Here is a 17,639-nt window from a genome sequence, read left to right as displayed (position 1 = left end):
GCTTCCATTCTTTGGGTCAGGCTTTCCACAAGATTATAGTGTTTTGGTAGAATTTTGGGCGATTCATCCCAAAGAGCTTTAGAGAGGTCAGGAATCTGTTAATCTCAATTGCAGTATATCCCAAAGACAGTCAGTCAAGTTGAGGTCAGAGCTCTGTAAGAGGCAGTCTACCGCCCCCCAACACGTCTCGATGGACCTTGCTGTATGAATTACGAAGCTGGAACCACCGCATTGCAAATATTCAATGATGCCAAATTGATTGCTGTTTTTTCATGCGGTAGCAGTAATGTAGGGTACCCTACATTGCCCTAAAAAAATAAAAGCCCGCTCCAGTACCAGTGCTCCATCATCCTTAGCAGCCGCCAAGGTGACATTATGACATCCGCCAAACCCAAACTAGTTTAGACAGCCAGGCAGAGAGGCATGATTCATTAATTCCACAGCTCCGGAGTTCAATGATGTTGCATTTTGCAGCAGTGGTTGGTGACTTATGGCCTACATGCAGCTGGAAACAAATTATGTCAAGCTCATGTTTCCCTTTTTTCTGATTACACCAGGGGAAGTTGTGAACAGCTGTTACTGAGTGAGAAGAATTTGCTATTGTGTCATATGTGTCTCACCTCTTGTCACTGACTCTTAAGAGGTTTGCCGCTTTTTTGACCGAGTTGCTAACACTTTTTCCATTGAGACAATTCGTACTTGAATAGCGGCATTTATTGCTAAACCTAATATACTTTTATCTATTTAAGGATGCAGTGGTATACATCATCAGACTGTTTCAAACCAATTGCACAATAAGCAAGCTGTCTTCAGTGGACGATGTGATGAGAGGATTCAAGCCTCAGCTGACCGAAATCACGGACCCAGAGAGCTTTGTCTGAAATAATGGAGATCTTTGATGGAAGCATGGGTGACTATCACATGGAACTGGGAGAAAAAGAAGAAAAGCCCAACTTACATCAAAATGACTGAAAACAAACACAAGCAGAGGATAGCGAATGATTATTAAAAACTGCATAATATTAAAGATGGACACAACATTTAGGTGTTACAGGAATATTAAAGCCCAGTATTTTCAAATGACAGGACCTTCTTTGCTAAATGTTTTTGACAAAGGGTTCCATGATTTTTTTTAACCCTTATAATCTGTCCTACTTTACTTTATGACCTTACTCGGGGGTGTTTTTTAAGACATTTACTTCCTGAATTAGCACAGATGGATTCAAGCAAGTAACCAAGAGTAGCTAACTAGAAATACTTTGGTTTTCATGAAAACTGTGATTCAAACTAGCTTCATTGCAAGCCTGCTCTGGCCCTGCAATACACCTGAACTACCAAATGGTTTCTGATAGTGTTTCATGAGTTTAGAGGATGTCATTTTTTTTTACCATGTAACTTAACCAAACAGAATACTGTGTGTGCTGATGTGAGACTGTGCCCCAGCCGTCCACTCCTCTATGGCACATTCCAATCACCCAAAAAATTGCATTGGAGCCAAGAGGAAACACTTGAATGGGATCCCTTTGCAATAACAACAGAGAAAAAAAACGCTTATTCCTTTACATATGAAGACTTGCATTTACAAAGTTGTTTTTGTCATAATTGAGTAACATCCCAACCTGACTATTATGGACAGTTTTGTGGTTTCCCTGGAATTTTGACAAAACCTGCATCTGTTGTTTCAGAAACTGATAGAGTGTTTTTAAGATTTTGTTATCAAACTGAAACAACCTCCCAGCATGAATTTGTGTAATTATGTTGTGTACAAACACACCAGGCTCTGAGACCTGATGAAGCTTAATCTGTGGGATAAGGAATACACAATAAGCCAATTTATGTTTGTGCAAGACCGCAGGATAACATTTTGCAGTAATGAAGGAAAAGAATAATAATAAAAAGCTCAACACAAGAATTAAGAGTCGAGAGTTGCTGTAACACATTTACTTTTGGGGAAAAAAAGTAATGGAAGATATCTGAATGCAGAGACAGTTAATTTCTACAATGCTGCTCTAATCAAACCTAATTTCTGGTACATCTTATTGTGAGCTATTAAGATGTAAAATCATATATTTTTATTTCTGGGTAATGCACTGTGATTCGACCAGCCTCGAAAGGCTGACAAGGATAAAATAAGAATAATGATTTTTCTCACCTCTTTTTTTTTCCCCACTCATAATCACATTGTATTTATGCACACTGGTTTACAAGAGAAAAAATAAAAATCCATTAGACACATTAGATATGTTACAGAATGTTCTTTACTGCTGAATATAAAAAGTTTCAAACATACTCGCCATGGTTGGCAGAACAGACCATTGTATATTATTTTTTTCAAGTACTTAAAGTTTTAGTCAATTTTTTTGTAAAATAAATTACATTACAGCATTGTAAGAACATATCCTATCTTTTTCATCTCCTTCCTATCTATCTATCTATCTATCTATCTATCTATCTATCTATCTATCTATCTATCTATCTATCTATCTATCTATCTATCTATCTATCTGATGTGCAAATTTGTGTCATACTGAAGATTAAATCTTATAATTACCAAGTCGAGAAGCAATTGCTATAAATTCACATAATTTTAATCACATTGATGCAACAAAGCAGTACATTTATGATTCAGCAACCTTCCTTTATAAATGTGATGCTGGCCACAAAGTTTAACATTGTAAGAGGAGCTGCCTCGGGTGGAAACTTAAAAACAAAACTAACAAAATGAAATATTTGGAATAGAATAGAATATTCCTTTAATAATCCTGCAGGGGGGAATTTAAAAAAATGCTGTCTTTTTTCACACAGTCTTTTATATAAAAACTCAGCACCTTTTTTAAAATACTTGTTAGGAAGGTTGCTGTTGTCTGTCTTTAAGATAAGAATTGTTATGTCAATTGTCCAAGCTTGCTGGGACTTTTGAGAAGATTAAATAGTACCTGACGATGCCTGATGTATAGCACATGTTTGTGTTAATTATTCCTGGAAAAAAAAAAAATCTGCTATCGGGTTATTTAATGGGGAAACTTGAATTTCAATGTTGATCTGTCCTTCAATTTTTTCGTGCATTTTAAGAGAAAGCAAAATTTAAGAAAAATTCAAACAAATCATTTGCAGGATGAAGTTTACCCTTTTTTTTTTTTTTGAAAAATCATAACTATGTTTTCACACTGCAGAATTTTTAACTTTCTTATCGCGAGATTTGCGATGAATGTCACGCATCACAGACAACCTGCTAGCTGCTTGACGAGCCCCCGCTGCATCCCCGAACCTGATTGCCAAAAATGCGGACTGTTTTCTTGGAATTTATGAAAGCCAGTGGTGACAGAAGATCATCAACTGTGACGAGACATTTATGATATCTGTAGAAGTCTCTTCCGCTGCATCCAGAGCTCGCTTTTATACAACTTACAACGGGTCAGGAACGTTACAGGTTACACTGCGCTGGGGTGCCTTGTTAACACGTTAGCCAGATGTAGCTAGCACACGTTAGTAATCACTCCACGTAACTAGCTGTTTCTTTTGCTGCTAGCTTGAAGTTAAAAGTATTATTATTCGCTTATCATGCAGCCCGAATGTGAGTATTGTATTACACGACTTGTCATTCTTGTCGGAACACAAGCTGATAAAAGGTCGCTTTGATAGAAGTTAATTGCGCACCGCACAGGTTAATATACGCAAATTAAGATGGTTTTGAAAATGGCGTAGCTAATATCGTAGCAAAGTCTAATGGCAGTTAATGGACGTCAAAACAAACGCCTGTCCAGTGGTTGTCACGTCGCCTCTCAGCCGTCCGATCAGAGGAAAAAAAACACTACGCGGTCAGTCAGTAGCTCACGTTAAAACGCCAGCCCTGACATAAATCACAATGGAGTCTGTGCGAAGTGCTTTCCACGCTCAGCTGGCCAACGTTATGGACTCGCTGCTTGCAGCCGCCGTCTGCGAGATCGCTAAGATCTTCGATAGCAGTCTTTGTGAACAGCAGGCGGAGTTGGCGCAAAAGATCGAGGAGATTTCCTGCCTCCGAGGCAAGCTGGAGAAAGTTGAGCGGAGGCAAAGGATCAAGGGTGGAGGGTGTGAGGAAGGGGGGCCCAGAGGGCAAGGAGAGGACGCCCTCCGACAGAAAGTCGTTGCAGGAGCAGGTAATGCAGCGCAGTTTGAGCTGAAATCGTAAGTTTTATCCAATGTTCTCCAAAGGTCCTATTTTGCTCTTTATCATCCCAATCTTTTTTTTTTAATCTGTGGGACATCAAAACCTGTAATCCTACATTGTTTGATTTGTCCAGGGCGGGATGTGGAAGCCCATTCCGATCCAGTTGATGGAGCAGGACATGTCCTCAGTGGGCTGAAAGAAGAAGTCACAACCCAGGATGGAGTTTTAGTCAAACAAGAGGTTTGCAATTGTGCCTACACAAGTTCAAGCTCGCTTTTATTACAGAGCCGTCTTTATTTGAATAGTGGCAATTGACATCCACCTGCAATCCACCTGTTACATCTGTACAGTGTGCTGGGTCCCGGTCTGCTGTCGGGTCTTTCCTTGGCCAAGGGTCAGAGGGAAGCCTTCCTGCTGAGGACCAAAGACAGACCGATTCTCTCTCTGCCACACAAGCCAAGGTCAAAAGTAAGAAATCACAGCCATTTTTTAACTGGCTTTTTCAAAGCAATTGCCAAATAGATTTGAAACTGGTTCTCTTGTACTTGAATTTTTCTGCAGTGTCTCACTGGCATCAGGGTGATTGTGACGCAGACCAGCGACCCCTCCAGGATCAAGCTTCTTCCCCTTTTCTCTCCATCTCCCAGAGTGGACATTGCTCACCAAGACCTGACCCAACCCTTGCTCAGCCAGCAGAGTGGCTCTCGGGGTTGGACGCATCTCGTGGTGGGGACCCGGGGTTGAAGAGCATGCAGGCGGACGGTACCAGCTGCCCCGGCCTGGCTAGCAGCAGTACTGGCACAGATATTCCCTGCTTCCGACCTGGCTTTGGCTCTGATGAGACAAGTAATGAAGATGATGATAGCTCTTTCTCTTTCCTTAATCAGGAGCCTGAGAACCAGAACTCCAACCAGAACTCAGCACAGGGTCAGGGTGGAAGTCACACCGATGCTCGGCAGGACAAGCCCCAGGTACCGTCCGATGAGTTGCCATGGAGACTTAGAGATGACAGAAGTGTAAGAGGCCCTGTCAGTCACATAAGACAGACCGCCGCTTTTAGCACCAGAAACCCCCTCCACCTGCAGTCCAATTCACAGTTGCTCACACGACAAGCAAGCACTCACCCGCAAGCTCCCAGTGGAGGAAACGGACGACCTTACACCTGCCCATACTGTACAAAGAGTTTCACCTACCCCTCCCACCAGCGCAGGCACCTTTTACGGCACACAGGAGTGAGGTTGCATCCCTGTCAGTTCTGTGACAAGAGTTTCCTAACTCCCTCTGAGCTCACCGTTCATACACGCACACACACCGGGGAGCGACCTTTCGGCTGCGCTCAGTGCGGTAAACGTTTTGCCCGCAGTGGGAATCTGAGAGCCCACCAACGAGACGTTCACATGGGGAAGAGGCCCTTTGCTTGTACCGAGTGTGGCAAGAGGTTCGCCCATAGGGGGAACCTGAGAGTGCACAATCACAGAGTTCACCAAGGGGAACCATACTACATGGATGATCAGCACGAGCAAGACATGGGCTCTAATCCTATTTGAAAAATGTAATCATGGCTATGCACTTAACTGGATCCAAGTAATTCTTTCCCACTGTAACTCAATTTTTCAATTACCATTCCTGATCAGGGATCTTTTTTAACTGCTTCAAGTAAAACAGCAAACAAAAAATGATCTAATTATCTAATCCCTATGTCTAAATTAAGTCAAGTCATACTCGGATATAGACAGCATGCTGCGGTTCTTAGTTATGTTTATAAACCATAAAATGGAAACATGTTATCGAATACATAAATGTGTTGTTAAACAACAGATTGTATGATGCATCCTGTTTTTCCCAAGTGAAATTAAAGAATATGCTAGCACACGATATTTCCTCTTTAGTCCTTAAACCATCAGCGTTTTATAATTATATGTTTTACCGCCACCTTCTTCCAGCAGGGGGCAACAGTAGCATGCAACAAGGAAAGGAACTGCCAATGTGCTCTTGATAGCGTAACAACTAGATTTTTGATAGAAGTTGCCCCCGGCATTTATCACCAAGTGCCCTATATTTTCTGATATTTTTCCTTGATGTTTGCTCTCTCATCGAGTCTGTTCAAAGAACACACTACAGAAGCATATTATTCACATGTATGCCACCTCAAGAATTGAATTATTGTGCTTTAACTGCACAGAACCACATCAAATTGGCTTATATGGAAGTTGCTGTTGTATATGTTTCTTTGATGATAACAGTATGTCTTCGTCTTTGCACAACATAATGAATTCTGGTTTGTATAATGGTTACATGACTTCTCCAGCTGTCAAGTAGATATAGAAATGCAGTAAATATGTGGCATCCGTGGAGGTTGATAGGTCCCTGGTGTGTTCCAAAAACACAGCTCCAACTGCTGAGCGGGTCATTTGTGCGCGTATTTCCCCAGCTGCGAAGTCGACGGTCTGATCATCACTTTTTACTTGGTAAATTACATTCAGTGACCTCCTTTCCCCCCTTGAATGTCACCTGTTTCAGTCCCTCCGGGTTTTTATCCTCCCCATTATAAAAACTCAACAGCTGCAGCAGAAAGACCTCCTTACAAGGGACAGTTCATCCCTCAGCACATGATATAGTCTGATATAGCTCAGAATTTTAAAACACTAAAACATTTCTTGTTGATATAGTGGAACAGGATGGTTTTCAGACATCATGGTGCAGTGATTCAAGATAATCCATAGTTCCTGCTGTGAACAGTTTTGTGCCAAATTATCATCTATGAGCTAAACTGTCTGTGTTAAAATGCTGTGGATTCTCATGACTTCCAGAAAGACAAGATCGCTTATGTGTGTAATTTTGTGTTATTTATTTACACAGGATATAAAGCAAAAGAAAAATGACTTTAGATGGATTTATGCCTTAGTTTGAGCGTGTAATTTAAGGCTTTACGAGTCAGATTAGGGTGCTGTGTGAAATTTAACTGGCGGGACAGACTGACATCCCACTGAGAAAAGCTTTTAGGTCAGTGTATTTAGTGCATGTTTTACAGTAAGTACTGTATATGCATGTGAAAGGTTTGGGTCTGATAGAAATTGTATCTGTTGTCTGAATACTCAAAGTGTGGGTCATAGTCCTTTCCCTGTTTCCTGTTCAAAATGTTGTTTGTTTGCAGGTTAGGTAACAGTTGATAAGGCTTCAGACTCAAATAATGACACGGGGAAGTTGTGATATTCACAAATATTTAAATGGGAAACCGGACAAAAGTGTTTTCATTAACGTACTACCTGTGATGTTTCGCGTTGTGGCAATAAATCTTTCAGTAGACATATTTTTTATGTCAAAAGACACCTCAGTTCATACCTGCTGTGACGTAATCTTGCGTAGTACAGACTTTTCAAAAGATGAACACAATAGGCATGCGATGAAAATGTTCATTGCAATTTAGTCATGTCTGATTTTTTTAGTTCCCCGGGTTGCAGTAGAGATTCGGACATCATGTGTTCTGTAGCTTTCCGTTATATTCTCGTTGAAATCTTATTGCCGTGGCAACTCGACAGTTACATTTCTTCACTTGAAGTGAAGAAGTGAAAAAAATTGAAGTCCAGTTGCCACAACTAGACGATTTCAACAAGAATTGACCCGGACCCGGATAATCGAGAACCTCCAGAGACAACGCGTAATGTTCCCTTTCATTTTTGCTACCTCTCAAACTCTTGTTTTCATTTTTCTGAAGAAATCAAGCTCTACAACTTTCCTGCGCAAACACTCATTCCATCGCTTTCCCATAATCACACAGGAATTAAATTATCCGCCTGACACCAATTTAACGCTCCCTCCTCCCTCAACCATGTCATTCAGGAGTAAAAAGAAAGTAAATATTCACTCCCGGTCTGCAGACGTGAGGAATTACTCAAATATTGCATGTGTGCATGCATGCTGATTATTATGTGCCCACAACTTTCTGACTTTTAAATCTCACCGTGACTGTGTTTGCTCTTCTCCCTTTTGCGCCTCTCTCCCTCTGAGTGTGTGTCATAAGCCTTTGCCGGCACTCAGACGAAGGGTTCTTAGTTTGCCCTGAGGCTGCTCATAATCTTCCCAGTCCCACCACTCCCCTGGGGACTGGGGTTACACGCTGGTTGCCATTACCGTGGTGAAACCTCCTTTTGGGGGATTAGGCCTTCTTCTCCTTCTCCAGTTGATCCGTCATCTGCCGACTACATTTAAGCACTCATTTAATGTGCTAATGCTGTCAAACCAAGGGAGACGCTACAGAGCTTTCAACTTTCATCTTATAATACCCCTTTGTCTGTGGAAAATGCTGATTTTTGTGACTGCCGGGTTAAGAATCTTGTAATATGTCACAACTCCAAAGATCTAGAGATGATATGATAAGCGCTATTTATCAAAGGAAGCAGAGCATTTCACTATTCGATATATTCATGACGTCGGCGGTATAATAAGCAGGTGTGCATTCACTACAGAGAGTAGCAAGTGTTGGATCTTTTTGAAGCACTTTATATTTTTCCCTTAACTTTCACCCCTCATTTCACTGGTTGCGGAGCATTATGGAGAGTGGGAATGAGACTACTTTATGTTTTTCCTCCACGGTGTCTAAGTGTTCCATTTATTATTTGTACAAATGATTGCACGTACTCCATAGACAGCTCTTGGGTTACTAAGCAACCCTTTATCTGAACAGCGGAGTGGGGGTGGGAGTGGGTCAACAGAGACAGTCACAAACATCTGATTGGACACATTAGTACTCCTTATGAATGATGCTGATCATTATCACGCTTACTGGGTGTGGGCTTGAATAATATAAGTGTCTTAAAGTCCGCTCTCATCTTTTAAATGTCAATATATCTGTTGTAGAAACTGACATTAAATCTCAGACTCAAATAAGGATTGTTTTTGTCAAGGTTCAGTGATGATGAAAAGTACAGATTTATTTGTTTGCGATATCTTTGAACTGAACATGAGTCACTGGTGATTCAGCAGATCAGATGTGAATCACCAGTTTTTGCTTTGGTTATATGTTTGCCTTTTTTTTTTTTTTTGTTTGTTTGTTTTTTCATGCCCTTGTCCACCTCAGAAAATCAAAACCTGGCAACAACAAATCATTTAGCTTTATACCAAAATAATTTAGATTCATTAAATTATTCCTTCTTGAAGGATCTGATTGGGGTAAAAAAAAAAAAAAAAAGAAAAGATTCTTACAACAGAAGGTGTCCAGATAATACGAGTGCACAATGTCACTTAAGGGCAGTGCATCCATGTGACAGTGCGGATAGTGGAAGGTTGCGTCACCAAGGTAACAGGTCGAAATCCGAAGCCAAGGCTACTAAGCTGAATGGCACGGTTGCTTCAGTCACGCTGGGTCAGCACTGGCAGTTTAATTCGGGAAAGGGAAGCTGATAAAGCAATACAAGAAACAAATGATGATCTCTGAATTATGAATAATAATTAGTGAGTCCCTATAGGTTTTGTTTTCTCTATTTAGGTCCATCCTTGGTTATGGGAATCAAATCAATATCCGCTAAGCAGCAGTTACACTCTGTAATATATGGTATATATGACACCCATGATATTTGAAAATTGGATAAACAGTATATAATTAATGGCACCCAAAAATGAATATGGCCTGTAATCCAGAACCAGTAACTCACACGACATTGATATAGTACTAGTTAAGTTGTACTATTGGTTAATTCACATCATAGACTCTCCAACTCCTGAGTAAATTTCTTTGAAGAAAATAAAATGAACACATTTTTACTTCTTTCGTTATGAATATATGTATAGATATTATTTCTATTGTTGATTATTTTTGCTTGGATATCCATGGAGCAAAAAAATCAGCCTTCTTTCAATCTGCAGTAGGGATTTTCATCTATCAGTCTATTTTTGCTTTATGGGTTATTGTGCTTTTGTACACCGAGCTAGCAAGTCATGACAATAAGTTGCTCGGAGTGACCTAGTAACCTGAGGTTTGCTCACCTGTGTGTGCTGGTAAGCATTAGCAGAATGTATGGCTGACACAAAAAGCCCAAGCTTCTTCAATTTTGTTTTGCCAAAATCTATCCTTTTTGTCCTCTTGTTACATTGTGTAATTTTGATGTTTTTAAGAATGTCACAGGATAAGCACTTTTGTTTAATTTGGTCAAGTTCTTCTCTGCTTCTTAGTTTGTGTTATTTTGTGTTCCCCCGCCTTCATTCCAGCAAAACTATAAGTATTAGATACTAGTATACTAGTAGTATTATTTTTAACATGAGAGATGATTATTGATTGACAAAATTGTTGCAAATGTTTTGTTCTAAGTTGGATTAACTGTGCATAAATAGGGTAAAGACATTAACTATGATACTTAATCAGGTGAATAATTTAATTACAGGTTTTGATTTCTGAATGCTCTCAGATTACTGACAGCATCTATCAATTTGTTTAAATTGATGTCATATGTAAAAGGAACCGCATAATGAAATCGATGTCATAACCTTAGAAGAATTCCTTGCCGGTTTAGAGGAATAAAAAAAAAAGGACAGGTTTATAGTGAACATGTGTAGGAGTCTACAGTGGGCAGATATTTGCAGATAGCAAGAGGTGGGCTGACGTGCACGTTGTGAATGTCAGGCCGGCATGGTTTGGTGGGGGGAGGTCAGACGTGGCCGCGGTCTACGGTGGATTACCAGTCACTGGAACGTGGTAAAATATGGAAGGGCGGTTTTGGAATAAGTCGGATAAACTGCTCTTCATGTTCCCAGCTGCTTTTTTTTTTTTTTGATTCCTTTTTTTTTTTTTAGTGTGTGTGTGGCGAGGTTTAATGCCTGTGGCAGCCAGCCAGCACCAGTGATGGCACCAACTGTTACAGCCCCTTACTCTGCACTCTGCTGTCACATTTACCGAAGCCACTGTGCATGAGTTGGTGTATAAACAGGTTTCTTATTCAGTCGGTGGATGTTTCCGTGGGGTGATCCACGGCACGTGACAAAAATCCATCGCAATGAAAAATATGAACCTTTTTAGATGATTAAAATGAATTGTTCTATTATTGAAAATCTAAAAAGCAATCCAGGGATATTTAATGATCTATTCTTTTAGATCATTCAGATGAAAATTGATTTACTAACTATTTGCATTTTCCCAAATGATGTATTTCCAGTGTTTCATCACTAAATTTAGCCTTTCATGGCTTCTGCACATTCAAATTATTAGCTTTTTTTTTTTTACATTAGTGGTTACAGATCTATTGTCTAATGTAATAACTGTCAAATGAAAATTAATTTATTAAATGAAAATTGATTTATTAACTATTTGCATTTTCCCAACTGCTGTATTTCCAGCGTTTTATCACTAATTTTTGCTTTTCATGGCTCCAGCACATTCAAATTATTCTTATTATTTTGTTTAAATTACATTAGTGGCTACAGATCTATTGTCTAATGTAATAACTGTCAAATGAAAATTAATTTATTAAATGAAAATTGATTTATTAACTATTTGCATTTTCCCAACTGCTGTATTTCCAGCATTTTATCACTAATTTTTGCTTTTCATGGCTCCAGCGCATTCAAGTTATTATTATTTTTTTGTTTAAATTACATTAGTGGCTACAGATCTATTGTCTAATGTAATAACTGTCAAATGAAAATTAATTTATTAAATGAAAATTGATTTATTAACTAGATGCATTTTCCCAAATGTATTTCCAGCCTTTCACCCCTAAATGTAGCCTTTCATGGCTCCAGCACATTCAAATTATTATTATTATTTTTTTTAAATCACTTTCGTGGTTACAGATCTATTGTCTAATATAATAACTGTCAAATGAAAATAAATGAAAATTGAATATAAACTATTTGCATTTTCCCAAATGTTGTATTTTCAGTGTTTTATCACTAAATTTAGCCTTACATGAGTCCAGCACATTTGAATGTATTTATTTATTTCTATTTATTACATTAGTGGTCACAGAGCTATTGTCTAACATAATAACTGTCAAATGATTAGTTCAAATGGTCACTCATGGCTGATATTTAGCCCTCAGCTTCTAAACGCTCTCTCTCTGTTGGGTGACCACCTCATGCACTCGCACCACCTTCTGCTCCTCATCTTTTCTTCATTCTCAAATGTAATAACCTCGGGTCAGTGGTCAGGAAGATCTTTGCTTTGCGGCCATTGGCTATGCAGGGGGAGTGGGCAGATCCCAGTTTGATGCATCACACACACGTACCAGCGCACTCTCCCTCCCTCCCTCCCTCCCTCCCTCCCCCTTTTTTCTACCTCTCACTCTGCCTCTCACACATTTGCCAGAACGCAGACTGCAGCAGAACACTGGGCTGGTAGGATTTGCTTCCTGATATTAGACCAGCTAAGAAAGGAGAGACGCTTATCAGCTGAGGAGGGGAGCAATATTATCTGTGGAATATCCACCAAGGAGTGCCGGAGTCGCCCGCTTGCTGAGAGTCTTGGTGAGTGTGTCTCTCCCACTGAATGTGTGTGTGTGTGTCCATGCCTGTGAGTTTACTGCAGAAGCATCAGCACTGCAGATACACCAACCAGGGGGCTTTGCTCATCCCTCTCTCCCCTCCCCCACCTGCTTCTTCATCTCTTCTTTTTCTTCATCTAGTGGAGAAACCAAATAGATTTGGAAACCATTTCCAAGCGAGCAGGGTTTCCGTGTAATGTGTGATTTGTAACGCATCGGCTCGATGCATCAGCTTACAGGGCTGCTCGAGGAGTCATTTGGCCTCATGTGTGACTGTGTGTTAAGAGGTCTAAATCAAGGTGGTGATTAATTTATGAAACTTTCTTTTCCAAAAAAAAACAACCCTTCCATGTAGGTTTACCTCTGGCTCGGCAGTTGGGTGGATTCTTTATCCCATTCTTCCATCCACCCGGATCGGCCCACTCCTTCCAAACTTGCCCCTCATCCTCATCAAGGATAGGATGCCTGACGCTGCTGCGCCCCAGTGCTGAGGCGGCGTTGGTGGGCAGCATTATGGGCGCTGTTCTGGCCGGCATCCTCACCACCCCCTCCACCAGTGATCTGTCACCACGCCGTCCCCCCAAGAAGGGTGCGCCCCCCAGCCCCTCTCATGGGCGAAGACACTGACACGACCCCGATACTCAACCATCGCGGCTTCCTCCCCGACCACAACTATGTGACTGAAGGTGAGTACGCAGGAGAGGAGGCTCAGTCTGAGGAAGCGCTTGTGTCACCATGTGAGTCTGCATCTGCTGTATGTGCTGGACTTGCAGAATGTGTGTGTGTGTGTGTGTGTATGCATATCTAGCAGAGGATACATAGGGGCTCAGGGTGCAGTGAAACTGAGGAAAGCACTCTCCTCGCGAGGCAGGTTTTTTTTTTTCTTGTCTTGTCCCACCCTTGTCTTATCTTTTTTTTTTTTTCCCCCCATGCACTGTTTTATTTATGCAATATAACCACTCTTACTGTGTGCAACAGAGCTACATTGCTTCACTGCAGGAAAGGAATGATCTCCCCCTCTGTGTGTCCATGTTTCTGTCAGTGTTGTTGTGGAGAGACAGTGTGAATTTTTTTTTTTTTTCAACCGTCTATATACATATATATATATATGTACAGATGTACTTTTTGGCTTGCATGTCATGTTGTCACTTGCAGACACACACACAAATGCTCTGGGGGGGGATATTGAACAGTCTGATGTAATGAAATTACCTTCACGAATACAATGGGATATAATCTTGAACAGCATATTTTGCTAAGTAACACAGCTAAGCTCACTAGCATGCTTGCTTCCTTTCCCGACCTTATGTTTGTCTTTCTATCCGTCCATTGTGTGTTTCATGTTTCCGTCTCAGAGTCTGACATACGCTGTTTAGACCATGACAGAGAATTATGGTTTACTTGTTGCATACTATTCGCGGTACTCATATTACCAACATGGAATTATTCCTTCAATGTACCGGGATATCATTTCAGTCATCCAGCAGCAGACACTAGAGTCAGAGGAGATTTGTAGTGCTGCCTGTTGTAAATGTTTGTGCGTGCATTCAATCTGTTATTTTGTTGAAAAAGACTGTGCGATCTGCCCGAGTGTCTCCTTTTGAGGATTTGTGCAAGTGGTCTCATTTGCTTTTCCTTTTCTCATATTTGCACATGCAAAATCTGGTCTTAGTACATAACAGAAATAGATTCTGATGAGGAAGTTGTAGAGAATGACTGTTAACATGCATCCCCGACAATACGTTGTTGCAAAAGCTACACCTCTTGATAATAAGCAAGTCGCTGTTGGCCACCATGACTGACAGGTCAGCCCCACCCACCAATAATAGCAGGGTTAATTATTCCACACATGTAGGGCATACACAGATATTATTCATCCTGAATTGCTGATGAGCCCTCAGCAAGGTGAATAAGCAGTCACACACACACACACACACATGCAAACATATAGATCATAATGCTCAAGAATTGTTCTGAGAGGGTTGAGCTAGACGTCGATAACGCACTGCTGATTTGTAGTTGTAAAATAACTAAAATCAATCTCCGATCACCAATCCAATAAGAAAAAAAAAAAAAAAAAAAAGAAACAATATGATGCATCACCTGACTCTTCTTCTACATCCACTCCAACCCCCACCACCTTTCCTCCATGTTCAACCCATCCCCCGTCCTCCACCCGATTTCCATCCCCCCACCCTCTTTCCTCCGTCAGTCCTCTGATACAACTCGCAGCAATGCCCAGTGCTGAAGTGGCATGTCTGCCAAACAATTATCCATCGGTACTCTAAAGGCTACTCAAACACAATGCGCCTCAGTACGTGCACGTCAGAGACAAGGACAGGGGGGTAGTGAGAGATGGGAGGTGAGGGGGAGAAAGAGAGAGAGAGAGAGAGCCTATATTTGTCTTCTGTTGCCTTCACAATAATTTCTCTGTCTTCGTTTGCTTCGACGTGTGAGCGTGTCCGGCTGCCAGCGTCGGTGTGTGCGTAGAGTGTGTGTGTGTGTGTGTGTGTGTGTGTGTGTGCGCGCGCAGACGCGTGCATAATGTAAATAATGGAGTGTGTGTAGATAGATCTTTGTATGGGGATTCCCATGTCCTTTAACCCAGACAGAAGAGCCACTGCTTAACCTCCTTAGCTTCCCCTCTCCCTTTCATCTCTTATTAATTTCTTTCACATTTTCAGTTCCCTCTTCAATTTTTCTCCCTGATATAATCTCCTCTCAAATAACGCTGACACTTGAGATCACGAGTCGAGGTGCTTTGGATTCTTATCCGGCAGTACCTCACGCCAACATGTCGGGGATCCATTCATTCATTACCTATAGCGCTTATCTTACAATCGGGGTCACGGGGACGGGGTCGCCGGGCAAGAGGCGATTTTCACCTGTAACACAAGGTCTCACAGAGATACGCAACCAATTCGGTTTCTCGTTCACACATCCGGGCAATTCAGGGTCTCAAATGAACCCGCTGCGTGTTTTTGGGATGTGGGAGGAAAGCGGAGGATTCAGAGGAAACCCGCACAGAAAGTCCCCACGTCGAAAATCGAACCAGGGACTTTCTTGCTGGTTCAACTTGGTTGAAGTTGTCACCACTGCGCTGTCGTGCCACCATTTTGGATTTATTTTATTTTATTTTTTAAGTAAATGATCATGATGCGTTACCGCACACGATTACTGTTACCGTAGTATCAGCCCTGACTTGAATTTAACCAACACAACAATGAGCAGTATAATTTTTAATTCATTAAAATGAATCATTTATGGCAGACAGCTTATAATTGATGATATCGATAAAGAAAAACACACACACACTCAAATGTTTGTCCTTTCCCCTCCCTTGTCTAATGTGTTTTTTTTTTTTTTTTTTGGTTCTGCTGTGAAATCTGCATTTAGCGGTCGAGACAAATTTGTTTATTTTATCTTTATTCTCCCTGCATGTCTACCCCCCCCCCACCCCAATGCCAAACCCAACATACAGTTACATCATGATCCATAGATACAATATGATCATGAATACACCACCAAAACATTTCCTTTGGTGAGTAATCATTCCCAAAATGTGGCGATTCAGTACGTCAGTCCCTACCTTAACCAGCCCTAACCCCACCCTGACCGATTCCCCCTCCCCTCTCACCTTTTGCTCCCCCCTTTTTACCCCCTGCCTCTTCTTCTTTCCTACCTTCCCTCCATCCTTGCTCCTCTTGCAGGGCTGCTCCTGGCTATAGCCTGAAGAGCTCCGCCCATCCCGTCCACCCCTCTCCACCCTGGAGTCCTCCCCCAGGATGTTGAGCCCCATCCAGGTCCTGTGCTCCGACATCACTACTCTTTCTCTGGAGCCCGAGCCGTTTGCCTCTTACACTGAAGGTGTGTGCCCTATCCTCTCGTATCCCGAAGGTCATGTGCGTGTTGCGCAATTTTGCGCCGCATGACCCCGAGTGTGATATGTGCAAGCTTGTGTGTGTCTGTGCCGGATTAGAAAGAAAGTGTTCTAATAAAAAAAAAAAAAAAAAGTTTGAATCGGGTGAAATCTCAGGTGAGTTTCACATATCTTAAAAACATCACTTTGTCTCTGTCTGCTCCATCTTTTTTGTGTTCTATTTCTGGAGATGCCTTGTTATTTTTATCTCAGACTGTTTGCCTCACAGCGCGTGACTGATTTCCTTAAATAGTTTGACCAGACGATACCCTGTCTCGTCAAACGCGGAGGAACACACACACACACACACACACACACACACACACACGCACACAAATGCACACCAAAGCCGTCAACGCCATAAAAATATCAAGGATAGTGTTAAAATTTAATAAGTTGTTTTTCACACGGGATTACGTTTAAGTATTCATGAGGTGTCGACATAATCGTGAGTTTTTCAATATCTCTGGGGATTAAATTGAGTACAAAGTTAATCTCTTTTATAGTACAGTTTTATAATTCTTCTGGATTTGGAACTCAAGTATTTCAGCCTCGAGAATTGGGAAAGATGTTTTTTGTCGGAATGCAAAGCGGGATTACAAGTGTCAACGCAAAGCTGGCTGATTTATAACCGTAATTGCTTGTGTCCTAATTATTAGGCTCACGCCAGCTCCTTTATCTTATTGTGCCTTTGCAGAAATGGCAGGTTCCCCACTGTGTGGGCTAAAATCCCTCCGCACGTGCACTTTTAGCACAATTGCACGCGCTGCTTTTTTTTTTCCTCCCCCAGAAATTTCCCAAACTGCAGGACAGGGATCAATTTACCATCTTCCTCTGTTGGCCCTTGTCTGTCCACAGCCTGTTTATTCCTCTACTGGGTAATTGAGCACACACACACTTGTGCCCACACACATTTCAAATCTGGACAGTTTTTTGCTGCAGCTTGCACACACACACACACACACACACACACACACTCACCAGCACATAAATCTCCTGCTGAGTGGTGGCTCCTCCTCGCTTTCAAGGAGTGTGTTTTTGGCTGAGCCATAATGGTCGATGTTTACCCAAACCTAAGATATCTATAATTGGGACTGCA

General features: G+C 41.4%; 2 protein-coding genes across 4 annotated transcripts in view; both read left to right on the top strand.

Annotated features, from left to right (window-relative positions):
- The first annotated feature begins 3,234 nt into the window (after positions 1-3,234).
- On the top strand, positions 3,235-6,160 carry LOC147227654 (uncharacterized). The gene is made up of 4 exons (XM_086157776.1): positions 3,235-4,139; positions 4,284-4,390; positions 4,501-4,618; positions 4,712-6,160. The coding sequence occupies exons 1-4, from the start codon at positions 3,866-3,868 to the stop codon at positions 5,695-5,697; spliced, it is 1,485 nt and encodes a 494-aa protein (XP_086013902.1). The 5' UTR covers positions 3,235-3,865; the 3' UTR covers positions 5,698-6,160.
- A 6,245-nt stretch (positions 6,161-12,405) lies between these two features.
- The window catches only part of LOC147227653 (serine/threonine-protein phosphatase 2A 55 kDa regulatory subunit B gamma isoform), a 23,474-nt gene continuing 18,240 nt past the window's right edge, over positions 12,406-17,639 (top strand). Inside the window, exons 1-3 of one of the 3 annotated variants that reach the window (XM_086157758.1) lie at positions 12,412-12,604; positions 12,977-13,307; positions 16,332-16,488. In XM_086157758.1, coding sequence (XP_086013884.1) covers positions 16,407-16,488 — 82 coding nt within the window. In that variant the 5' untranslated portion in view covers positions 12,412-12,604; positions 12,977-13,307; positions 16,332-16,406. Of the gene's footprint in view, positions 12,605-12,976; positions 13,308-16,144; positions 16,163-16,331; positions 16,489-17,639 lie in introns of those variants that run through there. The other 2 variants (XM_086157760.1, XM_086157759.1) reach the window with 2 other exon arrangements.

This window comes from Fistularia commersonii, chromosome 13, assembly GCF_037954325.1.
Source record: "Fistularia commersonii isolate RoL2024-O1a breed Wild chromosome 13, RoL_Fcom_v1.0, whole genome shotgun sequence".
Classification (NCBI taxonomy): domain Eukaryota; kingdom Metazoa; phylum Chordata; class Actinopteri; order Syngnathiformes; family Fistulariidae; genus Fistularia; species Fistularia commersonii.
The sequence above is the reverse complement of the archived record's forward strand: the minus strand, read 5'-3'. Positions and strand labels throughout refer to the sequence as shown.

Coding starts and splice junctions, on each gene's coding strand:
- LOC147227654 (XM_086157776.1), top strand. CDS start 3,866: ATGGAGTCTGTGCGAAGTGCTTTCCACGCTCAGCTGGCCAACGTTATG. Junction 4,140..4,283: donor GAAAGTCGTTGCAGGAGCAG/GTAATGCAGCGC, acceptor TGATTTGTCCAG/GGCGGGATGTGGAAGCCCAT. Junction 4,619..4,711: donor CACACAAGCCAAGGTCAAAA/GTAAGAAATCAC, acceptor ATTTTTCTGCAG/TGTCTCACTGGCATCAGGGT.